This window comes from Macaca mulatta, chromosome 10, assembly GCF_049350105.2.
Source record: "Macaca mulatta isolate MMU2019108-1 chromosome 10, T2T-MMU8v2.0, whole genome shotgun sequence".
In the NCBI taxonomy this organism is placed as follows: domain Eukaryota; kingdom Metazoa; phylum Chordata; class Mammalia; order Primates; family Cercopithecidae; genus Macaca; species Macaca mulatta.
The window spans coordinates 28041896-28069691 of NC_133415.1; the positions used below are offsets into that span (position 1 = coordinate 28041896).

Consider the following 27796-nt stretch of genomic DNA (forward strand, 5'->3'; position numbering starts at 1 on the left):
AAGTAAAGGGCCTTCCTGAGTTTTGTGAGCCATTGTTGCAAATTTTCAAACCCATGGAAAGGGTCCTAGGAATCCCCAGTTGATGGCCAGTTGGTCAGAAGTGCAGGAAACCTGGTCTTGCAGTTGGCATCTGAAGAGGGGACAGTCTTGTGGAATGGAGCCCTTTGACTTGTGGGATCTGATGCTAACTCCAAGTGGATAGTGTCAGAATGGGATTCCATTGTAGTACTCCAGCTCGTGTCCGGAGAGTTAGAGAATTGCTTGATGTGGAAAAAATCCACACATTAGCTGTCAGAAGTGTTGTGTGAGTAGGGAGAAAAAGTGTTTTTGCAAAGAGGGGAAAATGGGGCATGTCCAATGCTAGGCTCTGAGGGATATTGAGGGATTAGAACCAGCATGGTGCCCTGCACAGGGGAGGTGCTCAGGTGAGTTAGTTCCTGCTCCACGGGGAGCTCAGAAGACACGGTGCCTGTTCTCATTGCCTGTTCTGCAGAAGCATGGAACCCTGTTGGGGAGAAGGCTTGTCTTGTCTAGTGCCCCCACGCCCCCATCCCCAGAAGGCTGACTGGCATTTCTGTCCACAGCACATTCAGGAATTCACCAATGAGACGTGGCAGGCGCGTACTGGAGAGCCACTGCCTGACCACCTAATTCTACTTATGTGGTCCCTCATCGTGTCTCTGTATCCCCTAGGAGGCCTCTTTGGAGCACTGCTTGCAGGTCCCTTGGCCATCACGCTGGGAAGGTAAGTGCTTCCTGCGTACCCCCTGAATGCCCTTTAATGAAGAGTGCTGCAGCCTGCAGGCTGAGGGACATGGAAGCAGGAAGAGGCCCGGCAAGCTCCAGGCCCAGATCAGCTCCTCATCCAGCCTCTTACTCTGCCTGGAGTTTCACCTTGCAAGACACATCTTCCGGGATTTGGTAGAGCAAACAGTCCTGTGCTACGAGAGAGGGAGGACTCCTGGTTTCTAATTTCATATCTACCAACAAGTGCTAACTGACCTAAAACAAGTATTTTCTTCCTGGGCCTCACTTTCCATCTGCATATCTAATGCAGTTCTTGGATTGCAAACAACACAAACTGACTCTGATTAACAGAATCAAAAATGTAATAGCTCAAAGGACATTGGGGCAGCTCATAGCATGAAAGGAAGTTCTTAGAAGCAGGGTGGCTTACCCCTGTAATCCCAGCACTTTGGGAGGAATTACACTAAGGAGGAAAGATTGCATGGGTCCAGGAGTTTGAGACCAGTCTGGGCAATATGGTGAGACCCCATCTCTACAAAAAATTAGCCAGGTATGGGCTGGGCGCAGTGGCTCATGTCCGTAATCTCAGCACTTTGAGAGGCCGAGGCGGGTGGATCCTGAGGTCAGGAGCTTCAGACCAGCCTGACCAACATGGCGAAAACTCATCTCTACTAAAAATACAAAAATTAGCAGGGTGTGGTGGCACACTTCTGTAGTCCCAGCCACTCAGGAGGCTGAGGCAGGAGAATCACTTGACCCCACAAGGCAGAGGCTGCAGTGAGCCAAGATCATGCCACTGCACTCCAGCCTGGGCGACAGAGTAAGACTCCATCTCAAAAAAAAAAAAAAAGAAAAAAAAAATCAACCAGTTATGGTGACACATGCCTGTGGACCTAGCTACTCGGGAGGCTGCAGCAGGAAGATCATCTGAGCCCAGGAGATCGACGCTGCAATGAGTCTTGATTGTGCCACTGTACTCCAGCCTGGATGACACAGTGAGCCCCTGTTTCAAAACAGCTGGCTTACTAGTGATCTTAGTCTATTTTTGTTGCCATAATAAAATAACTGAGACTGGGTGATATATAAAGAACAGAAATTTACTTTCTCACAGTTCTGGAGGCTGTGAAGTCCAAGATCAAGGCACCAGCAGATTCAGTGTATGGTGAGGGCTACTCTTTCTGCTTCTAAGGTGGTTCCTTGTCCCTGTGTCCTCATATGGCAGAAAGGGCGAATGCTGTGTCCTCAGGGAAGACAAAGGGGCAAAAGGCAAAAAGAGCCTGCCTAGTTCCCTCCAGCCCTTTTATAAAGCACTAGTCCCATCAATGAAGGTGGAGTTCTCATGGCCTAATCAATCTCCCAAAGGTCTACCTCTAAATACTGTTGTATTGGAAATTAAATTTCAACCTGAATTTTGGAAGAGACACAAACCATCAAACCATAACACTAGCACAGGATCACCAAGACTGGATTAGACCACTGGGGCTCATATCTGCACCATGGGGAGTAGGGGAACAATCGCAAACAAAAGTGGGGCTCTTCCCACGAAGATGGAGGTAATAACTATTGTGTGGCTATCTCATGATACCTGGTTCAGCTGGCATAAGCATGAAAGGAAGAAATTAAAAATTCAAATTTAGCACATATGCCTATTCTGATTATGTCAAATGTCTGTTCCCCTCCCCAGGACAGGGGGATGTAGTTCTTCCATTCAGCAGCTGACTGGAGCTCTGAAATGTGTTGCCATCTTTGGGTGCTCAGGGTTGGTTGCGTAGGGGAACAGGTGGGTTAGTCATCTCGGTGCCAGGAAGCCCCTGTTGTTGAGCCCATGTGCGTTTTCTGTGCTTTCTACCCTATTTGCTTCATCACCCAACTGAGTAAGCACCAGGATGGTCAAAGGCAGTTGAATGCCATCTACAGATAGAAGGTCATATTGTCCATGATTATGCATGATTATGAAGAGCCTCTTTGCAGCAGGAAGGGGATTCTGATAAGCAGAAACATATTTATGTATATCTTCAGGTTCTGGGTTATTTATTTATTTTTTTGAGACAGAATTTTGCTCTTCTTGCCCAGGCTGGAGTGCAATGGCGTGATCTTGGCTCACTGCAACCTCCGCTTCCCGGGTTCAAGTGATTCTCCTGCCTCAGCCTCCCAAGTAGCTGGAATTATAGGCGCCCGCCACCACGCCTGGCTAATTTTGTATTTTTAGTAGAGACGGGATTTTCCATGTTGGTCAGTCTGGTCTCGAACTCCTGACCTCAGGTGATTCACCCACCTCGACCTCCCAAAGTGCTGGGATTACAGGCGTGAGCCATGGTGCCCAGCTATATTTTCAGATTCTGGGCTAATTTTAAAAGATACACCCACTTAGTGTTTCCCTGTACCTCCTTGAAACCAGTCTTCAAATTCTGCTTCATCTAAGACTGTCTGTCCAACCAAACCTTTTGAAAAAGGGACAGGCCGGGTGCGGTAGCTCTCGCCTGTAATCCCAGCACTTTGGGAGACTGAGGCGGGGGGGTTCACCTGAGGTCAGGAGTCCGAGACCAGCCTGGCCAACATGGTGAAACCCCATTTCTACTAAAACTACAAAAATTAGCCGGGCGTGTTGGCGGACGCCTGTAATCCCAGCTACTCAGGAGGCTGAGGCAGGAGAATCACTTGAACCCGGGAGGCAGAGGTTGCAGTGAGCCGAGATCGTGCCACTGCACTCTAGCCTGGGCAACAAGAGTGAGACTCCATCTCAAAAAAAAAAAAAGAAAAGAAAAGAAAAATAAAAAGAGGCAAAAGAAGTCCATGCTAGGCTGGGCGTGGTGGCTCATGCCTGTAATCCCAGCACTTTGGGAGGCTGAGGCGGGCAGATCATGAGGTTGGGAGATCGAGACCATCCTGGCTAACACGGTAAAACCCTGTCTCTACTAAAAAAAATACAAAAAAATTAGCCGGGTGTGGTGGCGGGCGCCTGTAGTCCCAGCTACTGGGGAGCCTGAGGCAGGAGAATGGCGTGAACAGCTGAGGCAGGAGAATCACTTGAACCTGGGAGGCAGAGCTTGCAGTGAGCCCAGATTGCGCCACTGCACTCTAGCCTGGGTGACAGAGCGATACTCCGTCTCAAAAAAAGAAAAAAAGTCCATGCTAAAAAATCTATTGGATAGGTTTAAGTCCTTCAATACCTTTTAGGTCCAAACTGATGTGAGTGACCTATTCATGGGAAACTTTGGGGCCCACATTGGGCAAGTTTGGTTTATACCACTTCTATTCAGTGACGGAGTAGTACAGGGCACACTCAAGCTTAGTAGGAGGGTGTCAGACAGCACCCAGTTATGATAAGTACATGGCCCTGTGGCATCCCGCAGCCTGGTGTTTATTCCTCACTAGGGCCTAGTGACAAGGCCAGGAGCTCTTTCTCCTTAAGAGGATGGCAGGCTGGGCATGGTGGCTCATGCCTATAATTCCAGCACTTTGAGAGGCCAAGGGAAGAGGACCTCTTGAGCCCAGGAGTTTGAGACCAGCCTGGGCAACATAGCAGAACCCCATCTCTACAAGAAAAAAAGAAAAAATTAGCCAGGCATAGTGACGTACACCTGTGGTCCCAGCTACTCAGGAGTCTGAGGTGGGAGGATCACTTGAGCCTGGGAGGTCGAGGCTTCAGTGAGCTGTTATAGCACCACTGCACTCAAGCCTGGGTGACATAGTGAGACCCCATCTCTAAATAAATAAATATACATATTTATTTATATATCTATGAAAAATATATATTTATATATATCAAAAAATATATATAATATGTATATATAAAAGAGGCTAGTAATTTGCTGAAGGAGAGTAGTTCAACTTAAAAATCTTTGGTTTTGCATTGTGACCTCTTTTTAGAGTATTTTAACTGCCACTTTGAGCACCACAGGCTCTCCTAAAGCTAAAGGGTTGAGTGGCAGAGCTCTTTGAGCTTGGCTTGGGGCCATGATTGTGTATAGTTGCTAGTGCGATGTGAATTTGGCTTCGACCCACTAGAGAAATACTTCTCTTGGTTAGCACCACTCAAAACTGCCAGGTTTTCAAGTCACCTGATAAATGTGCCAGGTCACGACACCTGATGTGGTATTCCGCTGCCTCCAAAATGGAAAGAAGCTCTCAGAGGCTTGTCCCTCCTCCTTAGAGGAAGGGGACTATGGTGCAGCAATTTGTCATGCACTTTGGAGAAAATACGCTGCCACCTCTTAGTCCTCTAGACCTCAGGAACTTCGTTGGAGTGGCAGCCCCCTGTCTCGTTTTTAATCTTCTACTCTTTGTCACAGTGTACCTTACCAAGACATCTAGTGCACTTGCTGCTTCCTCTTCTCCAGGTCCTTTCTGTATGAACTCATCAAAATAGTGGGACAGCAGCATGTCCTGTGGGATGCACAGGTCCCTGTGGAATGGACTGTCGCCCACAGATGGACAGCTGCTATATCCTTTTTTTAAATTTATTATTTTTTTTGAGACAGGGTCTCGTTCTGTCACCCAGGCTAGAGTACAGTGGTGTGATCTCAGCTCACTGCAACCTCCGCCTCCCGGTTCAAGCGATTCTCCTGCCTCAGCCTCCTGAGTAGCTGGGATAACAGGCGCATGCCACCAAGCCTGGCTACTTTTTGTATTTTTAGTAGAGATGGGGTTTCACCATGTTGGCCAGGCTGGTCTCAAACTTCTGACCTCATGATCTGCCCACCTCAGCCTCGCAAAATGCTGGGATTATAGGCATGAGCTGCTGCACCCGGCTGCTGCTATATACTTAAGGCAGGTCAGTGGAGGTGTATGACTCTTCCTGCAAGGTGAATGCTAAGTGTTTTTGGCAATGTCTGTGTATTTAAATGGAGCAAAGTGCACTCACCAGATTGAAGTACTTAATTATTATTAATGGATTTATTAATTCCAGTGAGGAAAATGTCTATCATTGTAATTATAATTATTAGTTACAGTTGGAGTTACCACTGGATCAAGTTTGTTATAATCTACTGTCATTTTTGATTCTCTAGACACAAGACACACAGGCTTTGGCTCATATTTTATCACCAATGTGTTGGTCACTTTGAGCAGAACACTGGCCACTTCTGGTCTTCGGTTTCCCTCTCAGTACAGTGAGCTGTATCATCACAGTGAGCTCTCCTGGGTGATCTGTATGACAGCACTTCTGAGCTCAGTATTAGGAGCCAAAGCTAATGCTTCATCATGATGGAACAGGTGACATTTCCAATGGCCCCTCCTTGGATTGGTGTCTGTCCCATTGATCAAGGCATTGAGACATACAGCCATTCTGAGTTGTGAGAAGCGACTCTGTAATACATGGAGGAAAATATAAGGAAACTCCACTTGACTATCTATGCGTCCATTCCTTCACTCTAAAGTCCCTGTTCTTCCTCCCTGGAGTTGTATTGAATCTGATAAATTACATATTAGTACCTTCATTGTTGTTGTTGAGACAGTCTCACTCTCTCACCGAGGCTGGAGTGCAGTGGCGTGATCATGGCTCACTGCAGCCTCGTACTCTTGGGCTCCAGCAATCCTCCCACCTCAGCCTCTTGAGTAGCTGAAATTACAGGCGTGCGCCATCATGCCCAGCTAATATATATATTTTTTTTGAAATGGAGTTTCGCTCTTGTTGCGCAGGCTGGAGTGCAATGGCGCAACCTCGGCTCACCACAACCTCCACCTCTCAGGTTCAAGCAATTCTCCTGCCTCAGCCTTGAGTAGCTGGGATTATAGGCATGTGCCACCACGCCTGGCTAATTCTGTATTTTTTTTAGTAGAGATGGGGTTTCTCCATGTTGGTCAGGCTGGTCTCGAACTCCTGACCTCGGGTGATCTGCCTGCCTTGACCTCCCAAAGTGCTGGGATGACACACGTGAGCCATCGTGCCCAGCCTAATTTTTTTGTATTTTTTGTAGAGATGGGGTTTCATCACGTTGCCCTGGCTGGTCTCCTGGGATCAGGTGATCTGCCCGCTTTGACGTCCCAAAGTGTTGGGATTAAAAGCATGAGCCACCATGCCCAGCCCAATTTTTACATATATTTTTAAAATTATGTGTTCCAACAGACCTATAAGTGTAGAAACTCTCATCTCATTTGACAGCCAGGTTACCAGGACTCAAAGTAGTTAATGGCATACTTGAGGTCATGAACGAATGAATGACAGAGTCAAGATTTAAATTCAGGGTCTTGGCTGGGCGCTGTGGCTCACGCCTGTAATTCCAGCACTCTGGGAGGCCAAGGCAGGTGGGTCACCTGAGGTCAGGAGTTTGAGACCAGCCTGGCCAACAGGGAAAAACCCCATCTCTACTAAAAATACAAAAATTAGCTGGGTGTGGTGGCATGCGCCGGTAATCCCAGCCACTCTGGAGGCTGAGGCACGAGAATAGCTTGAACCTGGGAGATGGAGGTTGCAGTGAGCCAAGATTGCACCACTACATTCTAGCCTGGGTAACACAGCAAGACTTTGTCTCAAAAAAAACCAAAAAACAAAAAAAAACCAAACTCCTGGGCTCAAGCAGTCCTCCCACCTCAGCCTCCCAAGGTGCTAGAATTATAGGCATAAACCACCACCCCTGGCCAGTCCCTTCATTTTCAAAAAGTTTGGGGAGAACAATACTTAATCTGAAGGGGGAAAGCCATACCACATAAATTCTGTTATTTCAAGCTTTGCTGTAGGCAGAAAGGAGAGTAATTGGGGTGCATGGCGGGGGAGGGGAGTGGGAATATTCACCTGAAGGCATACCATAGGTGAGCCTAGGTATAATGGTCATTTCCGTTCATGCAGTTTAGACTCTTTGAAACACAAATACACACACGTGTGTGTGTGTGCTCAGGGCTTGTTAGAGTTGCAAAGAGTGGTCCCCAAGGATGGTCCCTCTGGACTGAACCACAGCCTCTCTTTCTGTGTGTTTCGCTTCCCCCAAGGAAGAAGTCCCTCCTGGTGAATAACATCTTTGTGGTGTTGGCAGCGATTCTGTTTGGATTCAGCCGCAAAGCAGGCTCCTTTGAGATGATCATGCTGGGAAGACTGCTTGTGGGAGTCAGTGCAGGTATGGGGTGGGGGCTTCTCGTCCTACCTCTCTATGCCTATTTATTCATAAATTCATTAATGTCTTTTATTTCATTTCTTCCCTCATTTCCTCCCTTTATTTATTTATTTATTTATTTATTTATTTAATTTTATTTTTTTGAGATAGAGTCTCACTCTGTCGCCCAGGCTGGAGTGCAGTGGCGCCATCTCGGCTCACTGCAGGCTCTGCCTCCTGGGTTCACGCCATTCTCCTGCCTCAGCCTCCTGAGTAGCTGGGACTACAGGCTCCCACCACCATGCCTGGCTAATTTTTTGTATTTTTAGTAGAGACGGGGTTTCACTGTGTTAGCCAGGATGGTCTCGATCTCCTGACCTTGTGATCCGCCTGCCTCAGCCTCCCAAAGTGCTGGGATTACAGGCGTGAGCCACCGCACCCAGCCTCATTTATTTATTTTTTGTTTATGCCTACCTTTGTCACAAAAGGATGAAATATAGTTTATCTTAAAAGACTCATATGACTAGATATTTAAAGTAGGTACAGAACAATGGAAAAGTTGTGTAGGGGTGGGGGAATAAACACCTGCAAACTAACACTAACAGAGGTCCCATGTTTGAGTAACACTGTAAGCCATGAGCTTCCTGGCAGCCAAAGTATAAAAGGATATAGGATGAGTTTTCTGATCTTCCCTCAGAAGCAGAATGGGCTGTTAGGTACTCCTCGGTTTGTGGGGCTTTTCATGTGAGAGAGCAGAATTTTGAGCACATCCACCTGGGCTTTTAAGGGCTCCAACACAGCTTCCTTAGAGCCCTTCACACTCAGGTCCCAGTGATGGGACCTAGGAAGTTCCCACGAACATGTGGGACTGTGGCCAGGGACCAGGATGGGAGCGGATCTGAGAAAGCCCTTTCTCAGAAGTTCTGAGGAGTAGAGTTGGGATCCTGTTGGCCCTTCAGCAGGTGAAGCAGAACCCCTCAGAGTGTGGGGGGTGAGGGATCAGCCCTCAGTGCCAGGATCCAGTTGAGTGGCTGGACAGTGCTGAGTGGGGCAGGGAAGACAGGCCGATGTCCCAGCTGGTGGCTGATGTGCCTCTGCTGTGCACACGTCCAGGCGTGAGCATGAATATCCAGCCCATGTACCTGGGGGAGAGCGCCCCTAAGGAGCTCCGAGGAGCTGTGGCCATGAGCTCAGCCATCTTTACCGCTCTGGGGATCGTGATGGGACAGGTGGTCGGACTCAGGTAAGCACCCCTCCCCCACATGCATTGAGTATTTCGGAGATACCAGTAAAAACCTTTCGTCACCTAAATGTCTCCCCTACCCACTAGTAGATTAAAGCATTGTTGCTTTGCATGAAGGCATCGAATCCTCTATCCATATCTCTGCTGCCAATTCACAAAATGGGTATCAGTCAACATACTGCAATGTGAATCACCTTATCCTATCCTCTCCAGGTCAGGGAGCAAAGAACAGGTCTTGACAGAGGAGAGGGTAAAGATTTGGGCTTTCAAAGAGAAACCTGTTCCAGTCATTCCAGAAAAAAGAGGAGAATGCAGAGCCTGGACTCTTGGAAAGGGGAGTTGCTAGGGATGAGGTGGGGCAGTGTCCCTGTCCTCTCTTGGTCCCAGCCTGGGTGGGAGGGATCTTGATGTTCAGACCCAGACTTGGATAGGAAGAGGCACGGGGCAATTGCAGACCCTCTGCAGGGAGGTGTGCAGGTGGGCAGGAAAGCAGGGTGGTAGGACTCTGGCAAAGAGGAATCTGGCCTGGCCTCTCCTCTGCCTCCTTAGGGAGCTTCTAGGTGACCCTCAGGCCTGGCCTCTGCTGCTGGCCAGCTGCCTGGTGCCCGGGGTGCTGCAGCTCGCCTCCCTGCCTCTGGTCCCCGAGAGCCCACGCTACCTCCTCATTGACTGTGGAGACACCGAGGCCTGCCTGGCAGGTGAGTCTCTGTCCTTGGGCTCCCAGACTGCCTTAACCAAGGGGTGCATCTCCTCAGAGTATATGGGTCCCCATTTCATAGGTTTCATTTATCAAGGAAAAGCTATCCCTCTCTTTGTGTCTCAGTTTCATGATCTGCCCATACCTGCCTTCAGTCAGAACTCTTATCAAGTGGCTGTCCAAACTGCCAGGCAGCAAAATGGATCAGACATAGCCACTGTTATTCAAGAACTCCAGAGTGGTGTGGAGAAACACACACACACACACACACACACGGTCAAACACCTGTGCAAGACCTCACCTACCCAATGCCAACTGGGTGATGGTCATCTTATCAGTCAACTATGGCTACAATAAGAATGCCTAAGGAACAACTGCCATGTTTCTGGTTTAAAGCAACAATTATTTACTGCATCTTTTACTCATTTGCTTGCCTGGCTGGCTGCGCAGCTCTGCTGATCTCAGCTGGGCTACCTCACAGCATGGGGCGGGGGACGGGGGCAGCGGTGAGGTTCAGCTGCGGCTTGGCCAGTCTGGGCTAGTCTGGACTGGAGTCATTCAGCTTTGCTGCACTTTCTGTCCTCTCACTTTTGGTACCAACGGGTTAGCCTAGGAATAGTATGATGATGGCAGAGAAACAAGAAAGCAAATCCAGTTGCATAAGTGCTTTCCAAACCTTTGGTCCCCTCATGCTATTAACATTCCATTGGCCAAAGGGAGTCAGTCATGCTGCCAAATCCCAAGTCAAGGGATGGGAAAATTGATGGCATATCCTCTCCTATCGCAAGGGGTGTGCATTTAAGGAGGGGTGAAGACCAGAGCCCATTAGTGTACTCTTCTCTGTCACCATGGCCACAATTATTACTTATGTCTCTCCTCTGTGCAAAATGTGTTCAGTCCCATCCCAGGATCCCCCAGAGCCTCATCCAATCATGGCATCAGGCTTGAAGTCCCAGATCTTACACCACATTAAGTCTATATGGGCCTTTTCCTGATCCAGAAACCTAGGATCTAGAAAGATAAGTCTTCCTCCCTTCCCACACTCAGCGTGCAATGGTGAAAAGTAAGATGAGGTAACCGGAATTAAAGCTCTCATTTCAAAAACGAGGAAGCAAGGCAGGCATGGAGCAGTCACTAATCTATAACAATTCTGAAGTGCCCCTAGGAAAATACGGCCATGTCCCCTGCCTTGGGGGTAGGGAGTATTCTTTGTTCAGGTTCCGGCTCTGTCCCCTGCCCCCTAGGAAGGGCACCCCAGGCCATGGTTCTTTTTTTTTCTTTTTTTTTTCTTTAATTTTTTTTTTTTTTTTTTTTTTTTTGAGATGGAGTCTCGCTCTGTCGCCGGGGCTGGAGCGCAGTGGCCGGATCTCAGCTCACTGCAAGCTCCGCCTCCCGGGTTTACGCCATTCTCCTGCCTCAGTCTCCTGTGTAGCTGGGACTACAGGCGCCCGCCACCTCGCCCGGCTAGTTTTTTGTATTTTTTTAGTAGAGACGGGGTTTCACCGTGTTCGCCAGGATGGTCTCGATCTCCTGACCTCGTGATCCGCCCGTCTCGGCCTCCCAAAGTGCTGGGATTACAGGCTTGAGCCACCGCGCCCGGCCTTTTTCTTTAATTTTTAGAGACAGGTTCTCGCTTGTCCAGGCTGGAGTACTGTGGCTATTCATAGGCATGACCCCATTGTTGATCAGCATGGAAGTTTTCTTCATTTTTGTTTTGGTTTTTTGGTTTTGTTTGGAACAGGGTCTTACTCTGTGGCCCAGGCTGGAGTGGTGTGATCTCAGCTCACTGCAAGCGCCACCTCCCAGGCCCAAGCAATTCTCCCACCTCAGCCTCCTGAGTAGCTAGGACTACTGGCCCGTGCCACCATGCTTGGCTAATTTTTTTTTTATTATTGTATTTTTTGTAAAGATGGAGTTTCACCTTTTGCCTGGGCAGGTCTCAAACTCCTGAGCTCAAGTGATCCATCCTCCTTGGCCTCCCAAAGTGCTTGGATTATAGGCATGAGCCATTGTATCCAGCTAGCACAGGAGTTTTGAACTGTCCCGTTTCCAGCCTGGGCCAGTGCATTCCTCCTTAGGCAGCCTGGTGGTCCCTGCTCCTGGGACGTCACTATATTGATGCTGAACTTAGTGTAGACACCTGATCTGCCTAGCGTACCACAACCCAGAGCTCCTGGGCCCAAGCGATCCTCCTGCCTCAGCCTCCTGAGTAGCTGGGACTCTAGGCACACACCACTATGTGTGGCTCTCCATGCTTCTTGCGTCTGCCCTCTGAGATGTTTTTCCTTTTCTATCACCTTCCTTGATTCCTTCTGAAGAGGGCATTGCACAGTGTGCTGCTTTTGATGGTTGAGCAAATTTATCAGCTTGCTTCCTGTCTACAGAGAGTTGGGGCAGGCTGGGCGCCGTGGCTCATACCTGTAATACCAGGGAGGCCAAGGTGGGCGGATCACGAGGTCAAGAGATCGAGACCAGCCTGGCCAACATGGTGAAACCCCATCTCTACTAAAAATACAAAAATTAGCTGGGCGTAGTGGCATGCGCCTGTAGTCCCAGTTACTAGGGAAGCTGAGGCAGGAGAATCGCTTGAACCTGAGAGGTGGAGGTTGCAGTAAGCCAAGATGGTGCCACTGCACACTGCACTCCAGCCTGGTGACAGAGCAAGACTCCATCTCAAAAAAAAAAAAAAAAAAAAGAAAAGTTGGGGCACAGAAGTCTTTATATTTCAAATTGTCCTGGTCAAAAAGCAGAGCTTTTGCCAATACAACTTTCTCAAAAATAATGTGAGTTTTCTATGTATTTGAGGTTTTTTCATGTGCCAACAAACCACGCTCACAATTACTTTTGAGACAGGCTTCTCTCCCAAGGCCTAATTGCTGTTATTTAGGTTATGTTAGGCTACCCTGAAGCAACGCCCGCAAGCCTCCTAAATGCCCCCTTTTCTAGCTGTGAGGGTCTATGAGGCATTGCTTTAAGCCACACGCTTGATTTGATCTTTACTATGAGTCCATGGCTTCCTGGCAGTGCTCCGGATTTGATCTTTGCTCACAGGCTGTTACTTAATTTGGGATTCTTTTGCTAGCTGGAGAGGATAGAGGTGAGAAAACATTTTTGTTGTTGTTTTCAACTAACCCAGCGTTTCTGAAATATGCTATATTTAATTAAATTTTGTTGCCTCTGAATTCTGTTTGCAAACTGGCCAGTTATTTTCTGAGCTAATTCTTCATGTCTTACAGCGAGCTTAGAATACTCATTTAACAGCAACCAGTTCATGCTTTCAACATTTGGAGTTTTCTTTGCTCAAGTCCATAAGTTCATTGAGCCCATTTTCTTTCTTCCAAGTTACTGCACTATATAACATAGCATTTCATTTCTTCAACCTCATCGCCATCCTCTTCCTGGTCTTGGAATTAATACCATATTTCACAGGTCTTTGTTATGGTAGCACCCACTCCTGGTGCCAATTTATTGATCAGCTTTCTTTTTTTTTTTTTTTTTTTTTGAGACAGAGTCTCGCTCTGTCGCCCGGGCTGGAGTGCAGTGGCCGGATCTCAGCTCACTGCAAGTTCCACCTCCCGGGTTCACGCCATTCTCCTGCCTCAGCCTCCCGCGTAGCTGGGACTACAGGCGCCCACCAATGCGCCCGGCTAATTTTTTGTATTTTTTAGTAGAGACGGGGTTTCACCGTGTTAACCAGGATGGTCTCGATCTCCTGACCTCGTGATCCGCCCGTCTCGGCCTCCCAAAGTGCTGGGATTACAGGCTTGAGCCACCGCGCCCGGCCTATTGATCAGCTTTCTATTGCTGACTAATAGACAATTGTAACATCTCGGTGGTAAGCAAACAAACAAAACAAGCAATTGTTTAGCCTAAGCCTCTAGGTCCTCTGGGCTGGGCTGATCTAGGATGGTTCTGGCTGATGTCTCTGCTGATCTTGGTCATTCCTGCAACTGCAGCTCAGCTGGGCATTGGCTGATCTAGAACAGTCCCAGCGAGGGTGGCTCATCTGGGCCCCTTTGGCTGTCCATGTCTCTTTTTTTTTTTTTTTTTTTTTTTTTTTTTGAGACGGAGTCTTACTCTGGTCCCCCAGGCTAGAGTGCAATGGCATGATCTTGGCTCACCACAACCTCTGCCTCCTGGGTTCAAGCAATTCTCCTGCCTTAGCCTCCTAAGTAGCTGGGATTACAGGCGCCTGCCACCACGCCTGGCTAATTTTTGTATTTTTAGGAGAGATGGGGTTTCACCATGTTGGCCAGGCTGGTCTCGAACTCCTGACCTCAGGCCCGCCTCTGCCTCCCAAAGTGCTGGGATTACAGGCTTGAGCCACTGCGCCTGGCCAATGGCTGTCCATGTCTCTTGTCATCCTCCTGGCTAGCCTGGAATGTTCTCATGGTGGCAGAAGAGCAAGTATAAGTGAGCAAGGCCTCTTAAGGCTCAGGCTGGAACATGGCACGCCCTCACTGCAGCCTCATCCTATTGGCCAAGCCCAGAGCCAGGAGCAGGGATGTAGGCGGTACTTGCCCCTTTAGTGGGAGGAACTGCAAAATCACACAGCAAGCAGCATGGGTGCAGGGAGGGGTGAAGAATTGAGTTTGATAATGTGCTGCAATAGTCATGATATGTCTGCAGAACCCCGAGTTTCTTTCTAAAGCCTTTTTTCATCCACGGTAGCAACACCCCAACAGCCCTGAGAAATGTCAGGGCCAGGAAGATCATCTCCATCTGACCAGGGAGGCAAACAGACACAGAGAGATTGAGAGAGACAGAGGCAGAGAGAGACACACACACACAGAGACAGACACAGAGACAGAGAGTGAGCCAAGAAGGAAAGGAATGGTGTGATGGAGGAGAACGTCCCTGTGGGGGGACCAAAGAGGGGCTTGGGGAAGGGGAGCTCAGTACCCTCTTCCCTGGCTCAGCACTACGGCGACTGCGGGGCTCAGGGGACTTGGCAAGGGAGCTGGAGGAGCTGGAGGAGGAGCGCGCTGCCTGCCAGGGCTGCCGTGCCCGGCGCCCATGGGAGCTGTTCCAGCATCGGGCCCTGAGGAGACAGGTGACAAGCCTCGTGGTGCTGGGCAGTGCCATGGAGCTCTGCGGGAATGACTTGGTGAGACCCCTGCCCCGCCCCACGCCCTGGGCCCTGGAGGCTTGGTGTTGCAGGCTGCTGGGAGCCATGGGAGGTGGAAAGGAGCCCAGGCCTGAAAGCCATGCTCTCCCAGATGTACGCCTACGCCTCCTCGGTGTTCCAGAAAGCAGGAGTGCCAGAAGCGAAAGTCCAGTATGCCACCATCGGGACTGGGAGCTGCGAGCTGCTCATGGCGATTGTTAGTGTGAGTCTGGAGGGCGCCCTTCTTCCACCAGCCCTTGGGGGAGGGACCCCCAGGTCCTCTGCATTAAACCAGTTTACACTCCAGCTTATGGTGTTAAAATGCAGTGAGGGGGCCGGGCGCGGTGGCTCAAGCCTGTAATCCCAGCACTTTGGGAGGCCGAGACGGGCGGATCACAAGGTCAGGAGATCGAGACCATCCTGGCTAACATGGTGAAACCCCGTCTCTACTAAAAATACAAAAAAAAAACTAGCCGGGCGAGGTGGCGGGCGCCTGTAGTCCCAGCTACTCCGGAGGCTGAGGCAGGAGAATGGCGTGAACCCGGGAGGCGGAGCTTGCAGTGAGCTGAGACACGGCCACTACACTCCAGCCTGGGCGACAGAGCGAGACTCCGTCTCAAAAAAAAAAAAAAAAAAAAAAAAATGCAGTGAGGGGCCGAGTGCAGTGGCTCACGCCTGTAATCCCAGCACTTTGGGCCGAGGCGGGTGGATCACGAGGTCAGGAGTTCGAGACCAGCCTGGCCAACATAGTGAAACCTTGTCTCCACTAAAAAATACAAAAAATTAGCCGGACATTGTGGCGGGCACCTGTAATCCCAGCTATTCAGGAGACTGAGGCAGAAGACTCACATGAACCCGGTAGGTGGAGGTTGCAGTGAGCCGAGGTGGTGACATTGCACTCCACCCCAGGCGATAGTGCTGAGGTGGGATCAGGAGTTCGAGACCAACCTGGGCAATACGGTGAAACCCGTCTCTACAAAAAATACAAAAATTAGCCGGGTGTGGTGGTCTTTGCCTGTAGTGCTAGCTACTGGAGAGGCTGAGGTGAGAGGATCACTTGAGCCTAGCAGGTTGAGACTGCAGTAAACCGAGATTATGCCACTGCACTCCAGCCTGGGCTGGACCAGCGAGACCCTGTCTCAATCAATCAATCAATCAATGCAGTGAGTTAGAGAGCATCTATTGTTTGCGGGTCACTTCCAGCACCATTTTGAGATGCGGAAACTGGCTGAAGTTGGGTGATTGATTGACCAAGTTCCTTTAGGAAATTAATAAAGTCACATTGAAGCAATAAACTACCCCCACCTCCACCACCAGCTTTCTCAGGAGACCCCTTCCCATTGCCTGCCCCACACCTCAGGAACCATGGCTGGGTGCATGGGTCTGTGCTTTCTTCCTTTGAAGTGTGTGGCAGTCGAGAGGATGGGTCGGCGCGTGCTGCTCATCGGTGGGTACAGCCTGATGGCCTGCTGGGGGAGCATCTTCACTGTGGCCCTGTGCCTGCAGGTAGCTGGCGTGGATGAGGGCTGGAGGGTCCAGGCCAGGCTAACTTCCACCTCACCCCTGCCCCGTCCATGGCAGAGCTCGTTCCCCTGGACACTCTACCTGGCCGTGGCCTGCATCTTTGCCTCCATCCTCAGCTTTGGCATTGGCCCTGGTGAGTGGGCCCAAGGGGCTCTGGGCATCCGTCATCACATAGAAGGAGTGATGGGTGGCTGGGTGCATGGTGGTGGTGTGAATGCAATGTCCCCTGCGGGCCCTCAGAGACCACCTCGTGCTGGGGCTTCTGGGAGGGAATGGCAGGAGGAGAGCCCTGGGGGTCCCCCATACAGACTGGGCCTGGGCTTCCACTCCCATGTCTGGGCTGGGGTAGGGGAGAGGCAGGCAGGGACCCCTGGCCAGCAGACCCCTGTCCCTGCCCCTCCTTCCAGCCGGGGTGACGGGGATCCTGGCCACAGAGCTGTTTGACCAGATGGCCAGGCCCGCTGCCTGCATGGTCTGCGGGGCGCTCATGTGGATCATGCTCTTCTTGGTCAGCCTGGGATTTCCCTTCATCATGGTAGGCCCGCCCCTCCCGCTGGGGGCCCTGCCTTAGGCTGTGTCCCTGTCATCTCAGCCTCCCGCTGAGAACCCCAGCAGGAGGCTTCCATCCAGGGAGACTGAGACTGAAAGGGAGGGGTCTTAGGGGAGCAAAGAGGGGGGCAAATCCCTCCTCACAACCTGTCATGGGCCTTCCGTTTGGGGTTGATGGAGCCACACCAGGTCTTGGGGTCTCTTTTAATCCGCAGGAGGCCTTGTCCCACTTTCTCTATGTCCCTTTCCTTGGTGTCTGTGTCTGTGGGGCCATCTACACTGGCCTGTTCCTTCCTGAGACCAAAGGCAAGACCCTCCAAGAGATCTCTGAAGAATTACACAGACTCAACTTCCCGAGGCGGGCCCAGGGCCCCACGTGGAGGAGCCCGGAGGTTATCCAGTCGACAGAACTCTAATCCCAAAGGGGTGACCAGGGGCCAAAGCCAGCTGCTGTCCTGTCCTCTGCTTCCTGCCAGGGCCCTGGTCCTCACTCCCTCCTGCATTCCTTTGTTTAAGGAGTGTTTATTGAGCACCCGTTGTGTGCAGACATGGCTCCAGGTGCTTAGCAATCAGTGGTGAGAGTGGTGTTCCAGGCTAAAGGTAATTAACTGACAGAAAATCAGTAACAACATAATTACAGGCTGGTTGTGGCAGCTCATGACTGTAATCCCAGCACTTTGGGAGGCCAAGGTGGGAGGATCAGTTGAGGCCAGAGTTTGAAACCAGCCTGGGTAACATAGTGAGACCCTCTGTCTCTACAAAAAAATTAAAAAATGAGCTGGGCATGGTGGTATGTGCTAACAGCTCTAGCTACTCAGGAGGCTGAGGCAGCAGGATCACTTGAGTCCAAGAGTTCAAGGTAGCAGTAAACTACGATCACACCACTGCATGCCAGGCTGGGTGACAGAGGGAGACTTCATCTCTTTAAAACGTAATAATTACAGACTCAGGAAATGCAGTGAAAGAAAAATACAGGTTGGCCAGGCGAGGTGGCTGATGCCTATAATCCCAGCACTTTGGGAGGCCAAGGCAGGAGGATCGCTTTGAGACCAGGAGTTTGAGACCAGCCTGGGCCACACAGTAAGATCCTGTTTCTACCAAAAAATAAAAAAATAATAAAATAAGCTGTGTGTGGTGGTACATGCTTGTGGTCCCAGCTACTCAGGAGGCTGAAATGGGAGGATCACTTGAGCCTGGGAGGTCAAGGCTGCAGTGAATCCTAATTGAGCCACTACACTCCAGCCTGGACAACAGAAGGAGACCATGTTTCAAAAAAAATAAATACAGGTTGTAGTGGGTATGGATGTGCGTACCAGGAGGACTGATCTAGTCTGAGAGGGGAGTGATTAGAATTTTCTGAGGAATTGATGTTTTTAATCAACTTTATTGAGGTACGATTTATACATAATCAAATATATCCATTTTAAGTCTATATTTGGTGAGTTTTGAGAAGTGTATACACTTGTGAAACACCACCGCAATCCAGATGGAACGTTTACCCTGCCCCAAGGCACCCTCATGCCCCTTTGCTATCAATAACCCACCCCAGTCCCAGCCCCAGGGAACCACTGACCTGCTTTCTGCCTCAATTAGTCAGATTTACCTTTTTTCAGAATCTGAAGTCATTCCATACTGTATGTACATATTTGTGTCTGGCTTGGCTTCAGATACAGTTTTTGGGATTCATGCATGTTGTTGCATGTATTAGGAGAGACTCCTTTGTATTGCTGAGTAGTATTCCCCTCTGTGGTTAGACCATGATTTATTTATCCATCAACCTGTTAGTGGACATTTTGGCTGTTTCTAATTCTTGGCCATCATGAATAAAACTGCTGTGAATGTTCCTACACAAATCGTTGTCTAAACATGTGTTTTTATTACTTTTGTGTCTTAGTCTGTCAGCTGCTATAACAAAGAACCATAGCCTGGGTGGCTTATAAACAACAGAAATGTATTTTTCGTGGTTTTGGAGGCTGGGAGGTCCAAGATCAAGGTGACAGTGGATTCAGTGTCTGCTGAGGGCCCATGTCTTGATTCATTGATGGCGGTCTTCTCACTGTGTCCTCCTAGACATGGCAGAAGGGGCAAGGGAACTCTCTGGGGTCTCTTATAAGGACACCAATCCCGTTCATGCAGGCTCTGCCCTCATGACCTAATCACCTCCCAAGAGGCCCAAAGGCCCTACCTCCAAGTACCATCATATGAGGGATTAGGTTTCAATGTATGGGGAGGTTACCTGGGGAGGACATAAACAGTCAGTCTAGCTTTTTGGGTAAATGAATTGCTGGGCTTAATAATAAATGCATATTTAACTGTATACAAATTGTTTTCAAAAGTGATTGATTATACTATTTCACATTCTCGTTAACAATGTGTGAGAGTTCTGGATACTCCAAATCCTCACCAGCACTTGGTATTGTCAGTCTTTTCAATTTAGCCATTCTAGTGAGTGTGTAGTGGTATCTTGTCATTTAATTGTGGTATTTCCCTGATGACCAATAATGTTAGACATCTTTTCATGGCCATTCGTGGGTTTTCTTTTATGAATAATTTGTTCAAATCTTTTGTCTACTTTTTTTTTTTTTTGAGACAGGGTTCTCTCTGTTGCCCAGCCTGGAGGGCAGTGGAATGATCTCAGCTCATTGCAACCTCTGCCTCCTGGACTCAAGCGATCCTCCCACCTCAGCCCCCCAAGTAGGGGGGACCACAGGTGTGAGCCGCCATGCCCTGCTAATTTTTGTATTTTTGGTAGAGATGGTATTTTGCCATGTTGGCCAGGCAAGTTTCAAACTCCTGACCTCAGGTGATCCACCCACCTTGGCTTCCCAAAGTGCTGAGATTACAAGCATGAGCCACCGCACCCAGCCCTTATCTGCTATTTTTAATCAGGTTGGTTGTCATTATTTTTGAAATGTGGACATTTTTTATACATTCTGGAAGCTAGCACTTTGTTAAATATATAGTATCATAAATATTTTCTTGCAGTCTGTAGCTTGCCTTTTTTATTTGCTTAATGCTACCTTTCTAAGAGCAGAATTTATTTATTTATTTATTTTTATTTATTTGTTTGTTTTTTGAGACAGTCTTGCTCTGTCACCCAGGCTGGAGTACAGTGTCGCAATCTCAGCTCACTGCAGCCTCTGCCTCCTGGGTTGAAGCAATTCTCCTGCCTCAGCCTCCTGAGTAGCTGGGACTACAGGCACACGCCATCACACTGCTAATTTTTTTGTACTTTTAGTAGAGACGGGGTTTCACTATGTTGGCCAGGATGGTCTTGATCTCCTGACCTCGTGATCCGCCCGCCTCGGCCTCCCAAAGTGCTGGGATTACAGGCATGAGCCACCTGGCCCAGCCAAGCAGAAATTTTTATTTTGGTAAAGTCTGATTTATCAATTTTTGGTTTTTGTGATTCATGCTTTTTGTGCCATAAGATATCTTTGCCTATCCCAATGTTGCAAAGATTTTCTTCTAAATGTTGGATAGTTTTAGCTTTTACACTTATGTTGCTGATGTTGAATTTCAAGTTAATTTTTGTGTATGGTGTGAGGGGTTGAGGTTCCTTTTTTTTTGGAACAGGGTCTCACTGTGTGTTGCCCAGGAGTGCAAGTAACATGATCTCAGCTCACTGCAACCTCCACCTTCCAGACTCAAGCAATCCTCCCACCTCAGCCTCCTGAGTAGCTGGGACTACAGGTGCATGCCACCATGCCTGGCTAATTTTTGTTTTGTTTTGTTTTATTGTTTGTTTTTGTAGAGACAGAATTTTGCCATGTTGCTCACACTGGTCCTGAACTCATGGACTCAAGCCATTTGTTTGCCAAAGTGCTGGGATTACAGGAATGAGTCACAGCGCCTGGCCCTTTTTTCTTTTCTTTCTTTTTTTTTTGAAATGGCTATCTGGTCGTACCAGCACCGTTTGCTTAAAAACAGCCATCTTTTCTTCATTATTTTACTTTGGTGCCTAAATTAAAAAATCAATGGACTATTGTTGTATAAGAAATAATTTCGCTTTTGTAGGAAACAGTGACTGTTAAAGAGAAATGGTGGCAGTGGGTTCTCTGGAGAGAGAAATATGTGGGTCAGGGGATCAGTAGGAGTCTCAGGGAGATGGTGACTCTGAGCTGGCTTCCCAAGGATAGGCTCAGCTGGGAGCCTTTTAAAAGCTAGAGCCTTGGTGGCATATGCCTGTAGTGCCGGCTGAGGTGGGAGGATCGCTGGAACCCAGGAGTTGGAGATTACAGTGAGCTATGATTGCACCAGTGCACTCCAGCCTGGGCCACAGAGCAAAACATTGTTTCTACCAAAAAAAGAAAAAAAAAAAAAAAAAAAAAGCTGGAGCCACTCGGAGGCAGCAGCGTTGCGGGATGGGAATGAAGCCCCCGTGTCCAGTCACTGTGGAGTCTTCAGTTGGCAGGGGCAGCCCTCCCAGGAGCCCTGTGTGTGGTCACTCTGACCCTCTGTGTCCATCCACCCTGATCCTGCATCTGTTGACCTGCTCCCCAGCTTACCTTTGTGCTCCAAATGGCTTCCCTGGCCGCCCTGGCTGCAGACCTCCAATGTAGAGTCATGAGTAAGAATCCGTTGACAAGCACCCCTGAGATCCTGGGGTACATGCCACAAGCAGAGCAGGCATCAGGTGACTCCCAGGTCCCGGCCTACCTCAGACCCACTTGGTGACCTGGTCCCCAGCCGGAGCCCTGCCCTCTCACTCACCACCCACCCAGCCGGAATTGGCTCTGGCCACTCTGGGAGCACAGGGTGGGGGTTGCAAGTCCCTTGTTGCCCAGGGAGCCCCTCAGTTAGGGAGAGGAGACAGGATCTCAGGACAGGACCTTGAAGACAAGGAAGGGCAGCGCAGAGAGGGGCGGGAGAGCCAGACTGGGTTTCTAGGGGGTGGTCCAGGGTGGGAGCTGACCTGTCTCTGCTGAGCCTGCGTTCCAGGTGTGAGCATCGATGTCTAGCTCATGTAGCTGGAGAGGAGCCACAGCCATGCTCCCCAGCTCCAGCCCACCTCCCCAGACCCCAGACCCAGTGTGGCCTCTCCCCACCTCCCAGAGCATGTGATCAAGCCCCTCAACTAGCCCGAATCCCTCCAGGACCTACATGTCCCAGCTTCCCAGGGCCAGGAGACAGGGCCCAGCCCATCTGGCAGGCTCGAGTTGACTGCCTGGCCGCCAGGATCCAGGCGGCGCTCACAAGGATCTGGGCTTGCACAGCCTGCAAAGGGCCGCTGTCCATTCTCTTGTATTTGCTCTCATCCTCTCCTTTCTTGGACCCTCTGAGTCTCTGGTTCCCTCTTGTTGGGACCCAGATCACTCTGTACCTCAGCTGAATCATTTTTCCCTTCAGTTCACACATATCCACCTAGGGTCCACTACATCCAAAGGCTTCCGCCTCAGTCCTTGTCCTCAGGCTGTGCCCAGGCTTATGAGGATGGCAGTCATCCTTACCTTGCAAAAAGTAAAACAGTCTCCCAGTGACAACAATGTTCAGGGATAACATCTATGGAGGGCTTTCTACGTATCAGGACCATTCTGAGTGTCTTCCAAGTGTTAGCTCCTTTAATCCTGGAAAGGACCCCATGAAATTAGTACTTTTATCCCCCCTGTTGTACATATGAGAGACTGAGTAGAAGCCGGTGGCTTGTCTAGGGTCACCCAGCTAACTGGAATGGCCAGGAGTAGACCTGGTGACCATGGACCCCAGACCTTGATCACTGCACACGCTGCGTCTGGGGCCTCACCTGGTATCTGAGGTCCGTGGCACGCTGGTGCTGATCATTCAGAGTGCTCATGGGCAGTGTAGTCTAGAGTCTGTGTGCTTCCTGATTTCCTTGATCTCCATTTTATTGAGGAGGCCTTTAGGCCACCCAAGGGGTCCAGAGTGACCCAGTGGATTAGCAGTGGAGCTGAACTTGAGCCAGTGCTCTTCGAGGCTCGTGTTCTGCCCCCACTCTGGTTCATTCTGCAGGTAGCAGGGAATCATTGAAGATTAGAGAGAATCAAACACCTAGAGAGAGATGACTCTGCCCGGGGAACCCAGGCTCCTGTCTGGGTGCACACTCCAGGGCTAGATGGTGACTTCTCAGCTACTCTAGCTTCATAGGCTCATACGTGCATGTGAGCATGCGTGTGGACACACACACACACTGCTGTCTTTAGAATCAGACCATGAAAATGCTTCCTCAGAGGCCTAGGGGTGAGAAAACTGACAGGTGGGTGGTGCCTCCAGCTGGATGTGCTAGGATGGGGTGGGAGATGAGGTGACCACACCTGGGTGGCAGGGGCTCTGGGGCAGTGAATCTTCTAACTAACAGATCTGGGATGCTGCCATGAGGAAGAAGAGGGAGTCAGCAGCCATGCCTGCCAATGCCTCCTGGAGCATTTGCCCATGGTTTGCAGATAATTATTGTGTCCCTATGGGTCCCAGGTTTATTATTTTTATTGCTGTTATAACAAATCAACACACACTTTTAGCAGCTTCAAACAACACACATTTATTATCTCCCAATTTCTGTGGGTCAGTAGTCCAGCGTAACGTGACTAGGTCTTCTGCGTCAGGACTCGCATGGCCAAAGTCAAGGTATCGGAAGGGACAAGGGAAAAATCCACTTCCAAGTTCAATCTGGTTGTGAGCAAAATTCAGTTCCTTGTGGTTATACCATGAGGTCTCTGGTCCCCTTCATCTTCAAAACCAGTAATGGACATCGAGTGCTTCTCTTGCTTCGAATCTGGCACTCTGGCTAGAGAAAATTATCTGCTTTTAAGAGCTCATGTGGTTAGATTGGGTGTACCCAGATACTCGATGCTAATCTCCCTATTAGGTCCATAATCCTAATTGCATCTGTGAAGTACTTTTTGCCAGGTAACATAGCATACTCATAGGTTCCAGGGATTAGCGCTTGTCCTCCTCCTGCTATTCTTTAGTGGGCAGGGGGTCATCTGCCTACCATGGAGGTAAGGGGTCAGGAGGTAGGCATACAGCAATGCCCAAAAAGAGACTGTCCCCACTGGCACGGAGTTTACCGCCTAGACATGCAGTCTTAACTCAGAAATATGGAGTTAGCCTTGAAGGACAGGACAGGTGCTGGGCACATGTGGGAATGGACCAAGCCAGGTGCTCCAGGGGCTTTCCCAAGGACCTGAGGCTGAGTCAAGAACTGGAGGATGAGTTGGAGTCAGACAAGGGAAAATGTGGGCAAGCTGGATTTTAGGACCAACCCCAACCCTGGAGCCAGGAGCCATGGTACTGAAGGACAGTGTGCCATGACTCAGAGAACAAGGGAGGGTTGGGGGAGGCTCACAGGGCCTTGTGACAGTACAATCCCTAGTATCAGAGGAGACTGTTACTGGCATTTAGGCCACTTGGTGCTTATAATACCTCTATGTCAGGTGAACACTATTGTCATCCCCAAATTACAGATGGGGAAACTGAGCCAAATGCCCATGCTAGTAAGAGGCAAATCATATCACTTCTTTGGGTACCCTTCTAGAAAGATGAGGCTGACTGCCACTGGAAACAGCTGGGGAGGGTACAAGGAGATGACAAGTGGCTCAGAGGCTGTCCTGGCTGTAAGAATTAAAGAGGAAAGAAACATGGTGGCTCAACAGTCAACATGGATAGGTTTATTTTAGAAAACAAACTTGAGAGGGGCTTCTGGTCGAGTTAGGTCAGAGCCACACTCTCTTACAAACTAAGGATACTTAAGGGTTTTGGAGGGGGTGCTTATCATAGGTTCCAAATGTTTCTGTGTGAGGGAAAGTTTATTGCAGGGTTGGAATGTCTCTGGTTGGAGGGGAGGCTGTCTCGGGGTTGGCATGTTTCTGGTGAGAGAGGGGTTTATCTTAGGTTTGGAATGTTTCTGGTTATGCTGACATTAGCCATTAGGCTGATGTTTTGGGGCTGGATTTAGGCAGCTTTTAATTAAGGGGGAACTTAGAATGGTGGTGTTTGTTCAAGGTGGCAATGCTCCTGCTCCGTCACTGGCCAGGTAAGGCAACCCTCTGTTATGATAACAACCTGAGATTGGCAGGGGCTCACATCCAGGGGGAGCTCAGGTGCTTGCTGGCGAGGCTGCACCTTGTCATTCAGGTTCACAGGGAACAGGTCAACCAGGCCCTGGCTCTTCAGTCTTCTGCCTGGAGTGACTTATGTAATTCTGTTCAGCTTTCATTGGGCACAGGGAGTCATAGCTAAATCTGCTGCCTGGGGCTGGGAAACAGACTCCTCCCTCGAGAAGCAGCAGTCCACCATAGGGAAGTCACAGTGGTCCAGGCCAAAGGCAATGCAGCTAGTGCAGACTAGGCAGTAGTGCAGGGAATGGAGAGAAGTGGGAATAAAGGGATAGTGAAAGGAGGCACATTTCACTGGCAGGTGATCAGGTGTAGGAGGACAAGTCATATATCTGGACTTTACAGAGCAGTGGACACTCAGTCGGCTGCTGTCAGTGCCTGGGGCTTAGGGGAGTGCCCCTGGCTGGAGACATGGCATGGAGTGCCATCATTTAGGGAGCCCTGGACACAAGTAAGAGAAGGTGCGACAGCAGGAGGGAAAGAGTCTGGGGCCCAGCTGCAGGAACCAACACCCATAGGCTATTTGTATAAATGGGCCATGGGGCCTCCCAACTGGAGGCTGGCTGGTGCCACGAGGGTCCCACAGGCATGGGTGTCCCTACTATATCACATGGCCTTCACCGAGACTGGTATATGGATTGCACCTATCAGAGACCAAGGACAGGACCTCCCTGGAAATCTGAGGACCTGGCCTGTGATCCACTTGCTGCCTTGTCCTCTTCCTGCTATGTCATGGCTTATCTTCTTTCACCCATTCATTCATTCATTCATTCGGCAGTATTAAGTCAATGTCTCTAGTATGCTTGGCACCTGCTAGATGGTCCCCAAGTTTACCATTAGTGGAAAAGACAGTTAAGAAATTCAGCAAGGGCTCTATGAGAGGGCATACACGGTGGACCTGACTAGGGTGTGGCTTCCCTGAGGAGCTGAAGTTGCCCAGAGGCCCAGAGAAGTGGAGCTGCGCACGTTTGAACCACTGAACCTGGTCTCGACCTCACCACCTTCGGTGCCTCCCAGCATCCTATCCTCTTTAAAGAGCAGGGATTCAGGGAAGTTCCCCGGATGGTGATTCGCAGGGGCAGCTCCCCTCTCACCTGCCGCAGTGACTGCCCCTCCCCATCTCAAACACACAAGCTAACGCGTGCAGGGACTGGAGCCCTTGGGGACGCGTGGCCCAAAGACTCAGGAGGTACAGGGGCTCAGTGCGTGCAGTGGAATCAACTCGGCTTCATCTCTGGAAGGGCAAGGGGCCATCTTCCGGGTTCACCACCGCATCCCCACTGCCGGCACAGCGCCTCCTGGCGACTATCATCGGTGACTTAGTGAAAGGACTAAGAAAGACCCGAAGCGAGGCCGGGACAGGCCGATTTCTAGCGGCCAGGTGGAGAACGGTTTGGAACAGTGCGCCGGGCTTAGCGGCGGTTGCTGGAGGAACGGGCAGAGTCGCCCAGGGTCCTGCCCTGCGGGGCGGAGCCGAGGCAGGCGGTGACGTCCCCACTGGAGGCGGAGCCGCAGCCTCGCGGGGTCGGGGCCTGGCGCAGGTGGTGGCGTCACAAAAGGCGGGGCCGCAGTAGTGTCCGAGAAGTCAGGCACGTAGCTCAGCTGCGGCCGCGGCGCGTGAGTTTGTGCTTCTGCGCGGGTGTCCGGGTTCTTCTGCCATCATGCCGATGTTCATCGTAAATACCAACGTGCCCCGCGCCTCCGTGCCGGACGGGTTCCTCTCCGAGCTCACCCAGCAGCTGGCGCAGGCCACCGGCAAGCCCCCCCAGGTTTGCCGGGAGGGGACAGGAAGAGGGGGTGCAGGCCGGACGAGGGGGTCCCGCGCTGGGAGCTGGGGAGGCGACTCCCGAACGGAGCTGGGGGGACGGAGCGGGGGGAGGACGGTGGCTCGGGCCCGAAGTGGACGCTTGGGGCTTGGCGAGGTCGCTGGGGCGGGCTGACCGCGCCCCTTCATGCAGTACATCGCGGTGCACGTGGTCCCGGACCAGCTCATGGCCTTCGGAGGCTCCAGCGAGCCTTGCGCGCTCTGCAGCCTGCACAGCATCGGCAAGATCGGCGGCGCGCAGAACCGCTCCTACAGCAAGCTGCTGTGCGGCCTGCTGGCCGAGCGCCTGCGCATCAGCCCGGACAGGTACGCGGAGGCGCGGAGGCGCGGGGGAGGGGCGGCGGCGCGCGGCCAGGCCGGTGACTGAGCCGCCCGCTGAGTCCAGCCTCCTCCCCGCGCAGGGTCTACATCAACTATTACGACATGAACGCGGCCAACGTGGGCTGGAACAACTCCACCTTCGCCTAAGAGCCGCCGGGCCCCACGCGGTCCGCGCTGGCTGGACCCGGGAACCCGCCGCACGCAGTGTTCTAGGCTCGCCCACCCCAACCTTCTGGAGAAATAAAACGGTTTAGAGACCAGGAGTGCCTCGCTGTTCCTTGGCTTGCGGGAGGAATTGGTGCAGAGCCGGGACATTGGGGAGCGAGGCCAGGAACGGTGTTGGGGACGGGGGTCAGGGCGGGGTTGCTCCCCTCGGAGCCTGTTCGGGAGCCCTTTTGTCCAGTCTGTCCCTCCTACGCTCCCAACAGAGAAGCCCCAGTGTCTTTCCATTCTGTGGCCTATGAAGGGATGAGGAGAAGTTGGCACCCTGCCCTGGGCTGCAGACTGGGGATCTAAGGCGCTTTGCCCGCCCGAATCTGTTCTACCTAGGGCCACCACGTGGGGTGCTTGAGGTGAGCCCACTACGGAAGTGGGGGAGGAGGAGTTGGAGTTGAGAGTCCCAGGCCTTCTAGGCCTAGACCTTTCTCTCAGCCCCACCTCCCCCAGCCTTCTTGATGGGCAGA

General features: G+C 50.7%; 2 protein-coding genes and 1 long non-coding RNA gene across 52 annotated transcripts in view; all 3 read left to right on the forward strand.

Annotated features, from left to right (window-relative positions):
- SLC2A11 (solute carrier family 2 member 11) overlaps nt 1–18748 on the forward strand; it is a 29949-nt gene extending 11201 nt beyond the window's left edge. For 6 of the 50 annotated variants that reach the window (XM_077950360.1, XM_077950361.1, XM_028828580.2 and 3 more), the window contains 10 exons: nt 585–745; nt 7675–7799; nt 8889–9018; nt 9568–9716; nt 14635–14822; nt 14935–15045; nt 16227–16328; nt 16404–16479; nt 16754–16881; nt 17111–18748. In XM_077950360.1, the coding sequence (XP_077806486.1) occupies nt 660–745; nt 7675–7799; nt 8889–9018; nt 9568–9716; nt 14635–14822; nt 14935–15045; nt 16227–16328; nt 16404–16479; nt 16754–16881; nt 17111–17311 (1296 nt within the window). In that variant the 5' untranslated portion in view covers nt 585–659 and the 3' untranslated portion in view covers nt 17312–18748. Of the gene's footprint in view, nt 1–584; nt 746–7674; nt 7800–8888; nt 9019–9567; nt 9717–14634; nt 14823–14934; nt 15046–16139; nt 16480–16753; nt 16882–17084 lie in introns of all 50 variants that reach the window. The other 44 variants (XM_077950365.1, XM_077950366.1, XM_077950364.1 and 41 more) reach the window with 30 other exon arrangements.
- LOC144331881 (uncharacterized) lies at nt 752–4465 on the forward strand. Its single transcript, XR_013399461.1, has 2 exons — nt 752–2876; nt 3397–4465. It is a non-coding gene; the product is annotated as an uncharacterized LOC144331881 (long non-coding RNA).
- Nucleotides 18749–26547: 7799 nt separating the features above from the next.
- On the forward strand, nt 26548–27260 carry MIF (macrophage migration inhibitory factor). Its single transcript, NM_001032915.1, is given in 3 exon segments — nt 26548–26736; nt 26926–27098; nt 27194–27260. Coding segments are annotated over 3 exon segments (348 nt in total). The 5' UTR covers nt 26548–26628.
- Nucleotides 27261–27796: the final 536 nt, after the last annotated feature.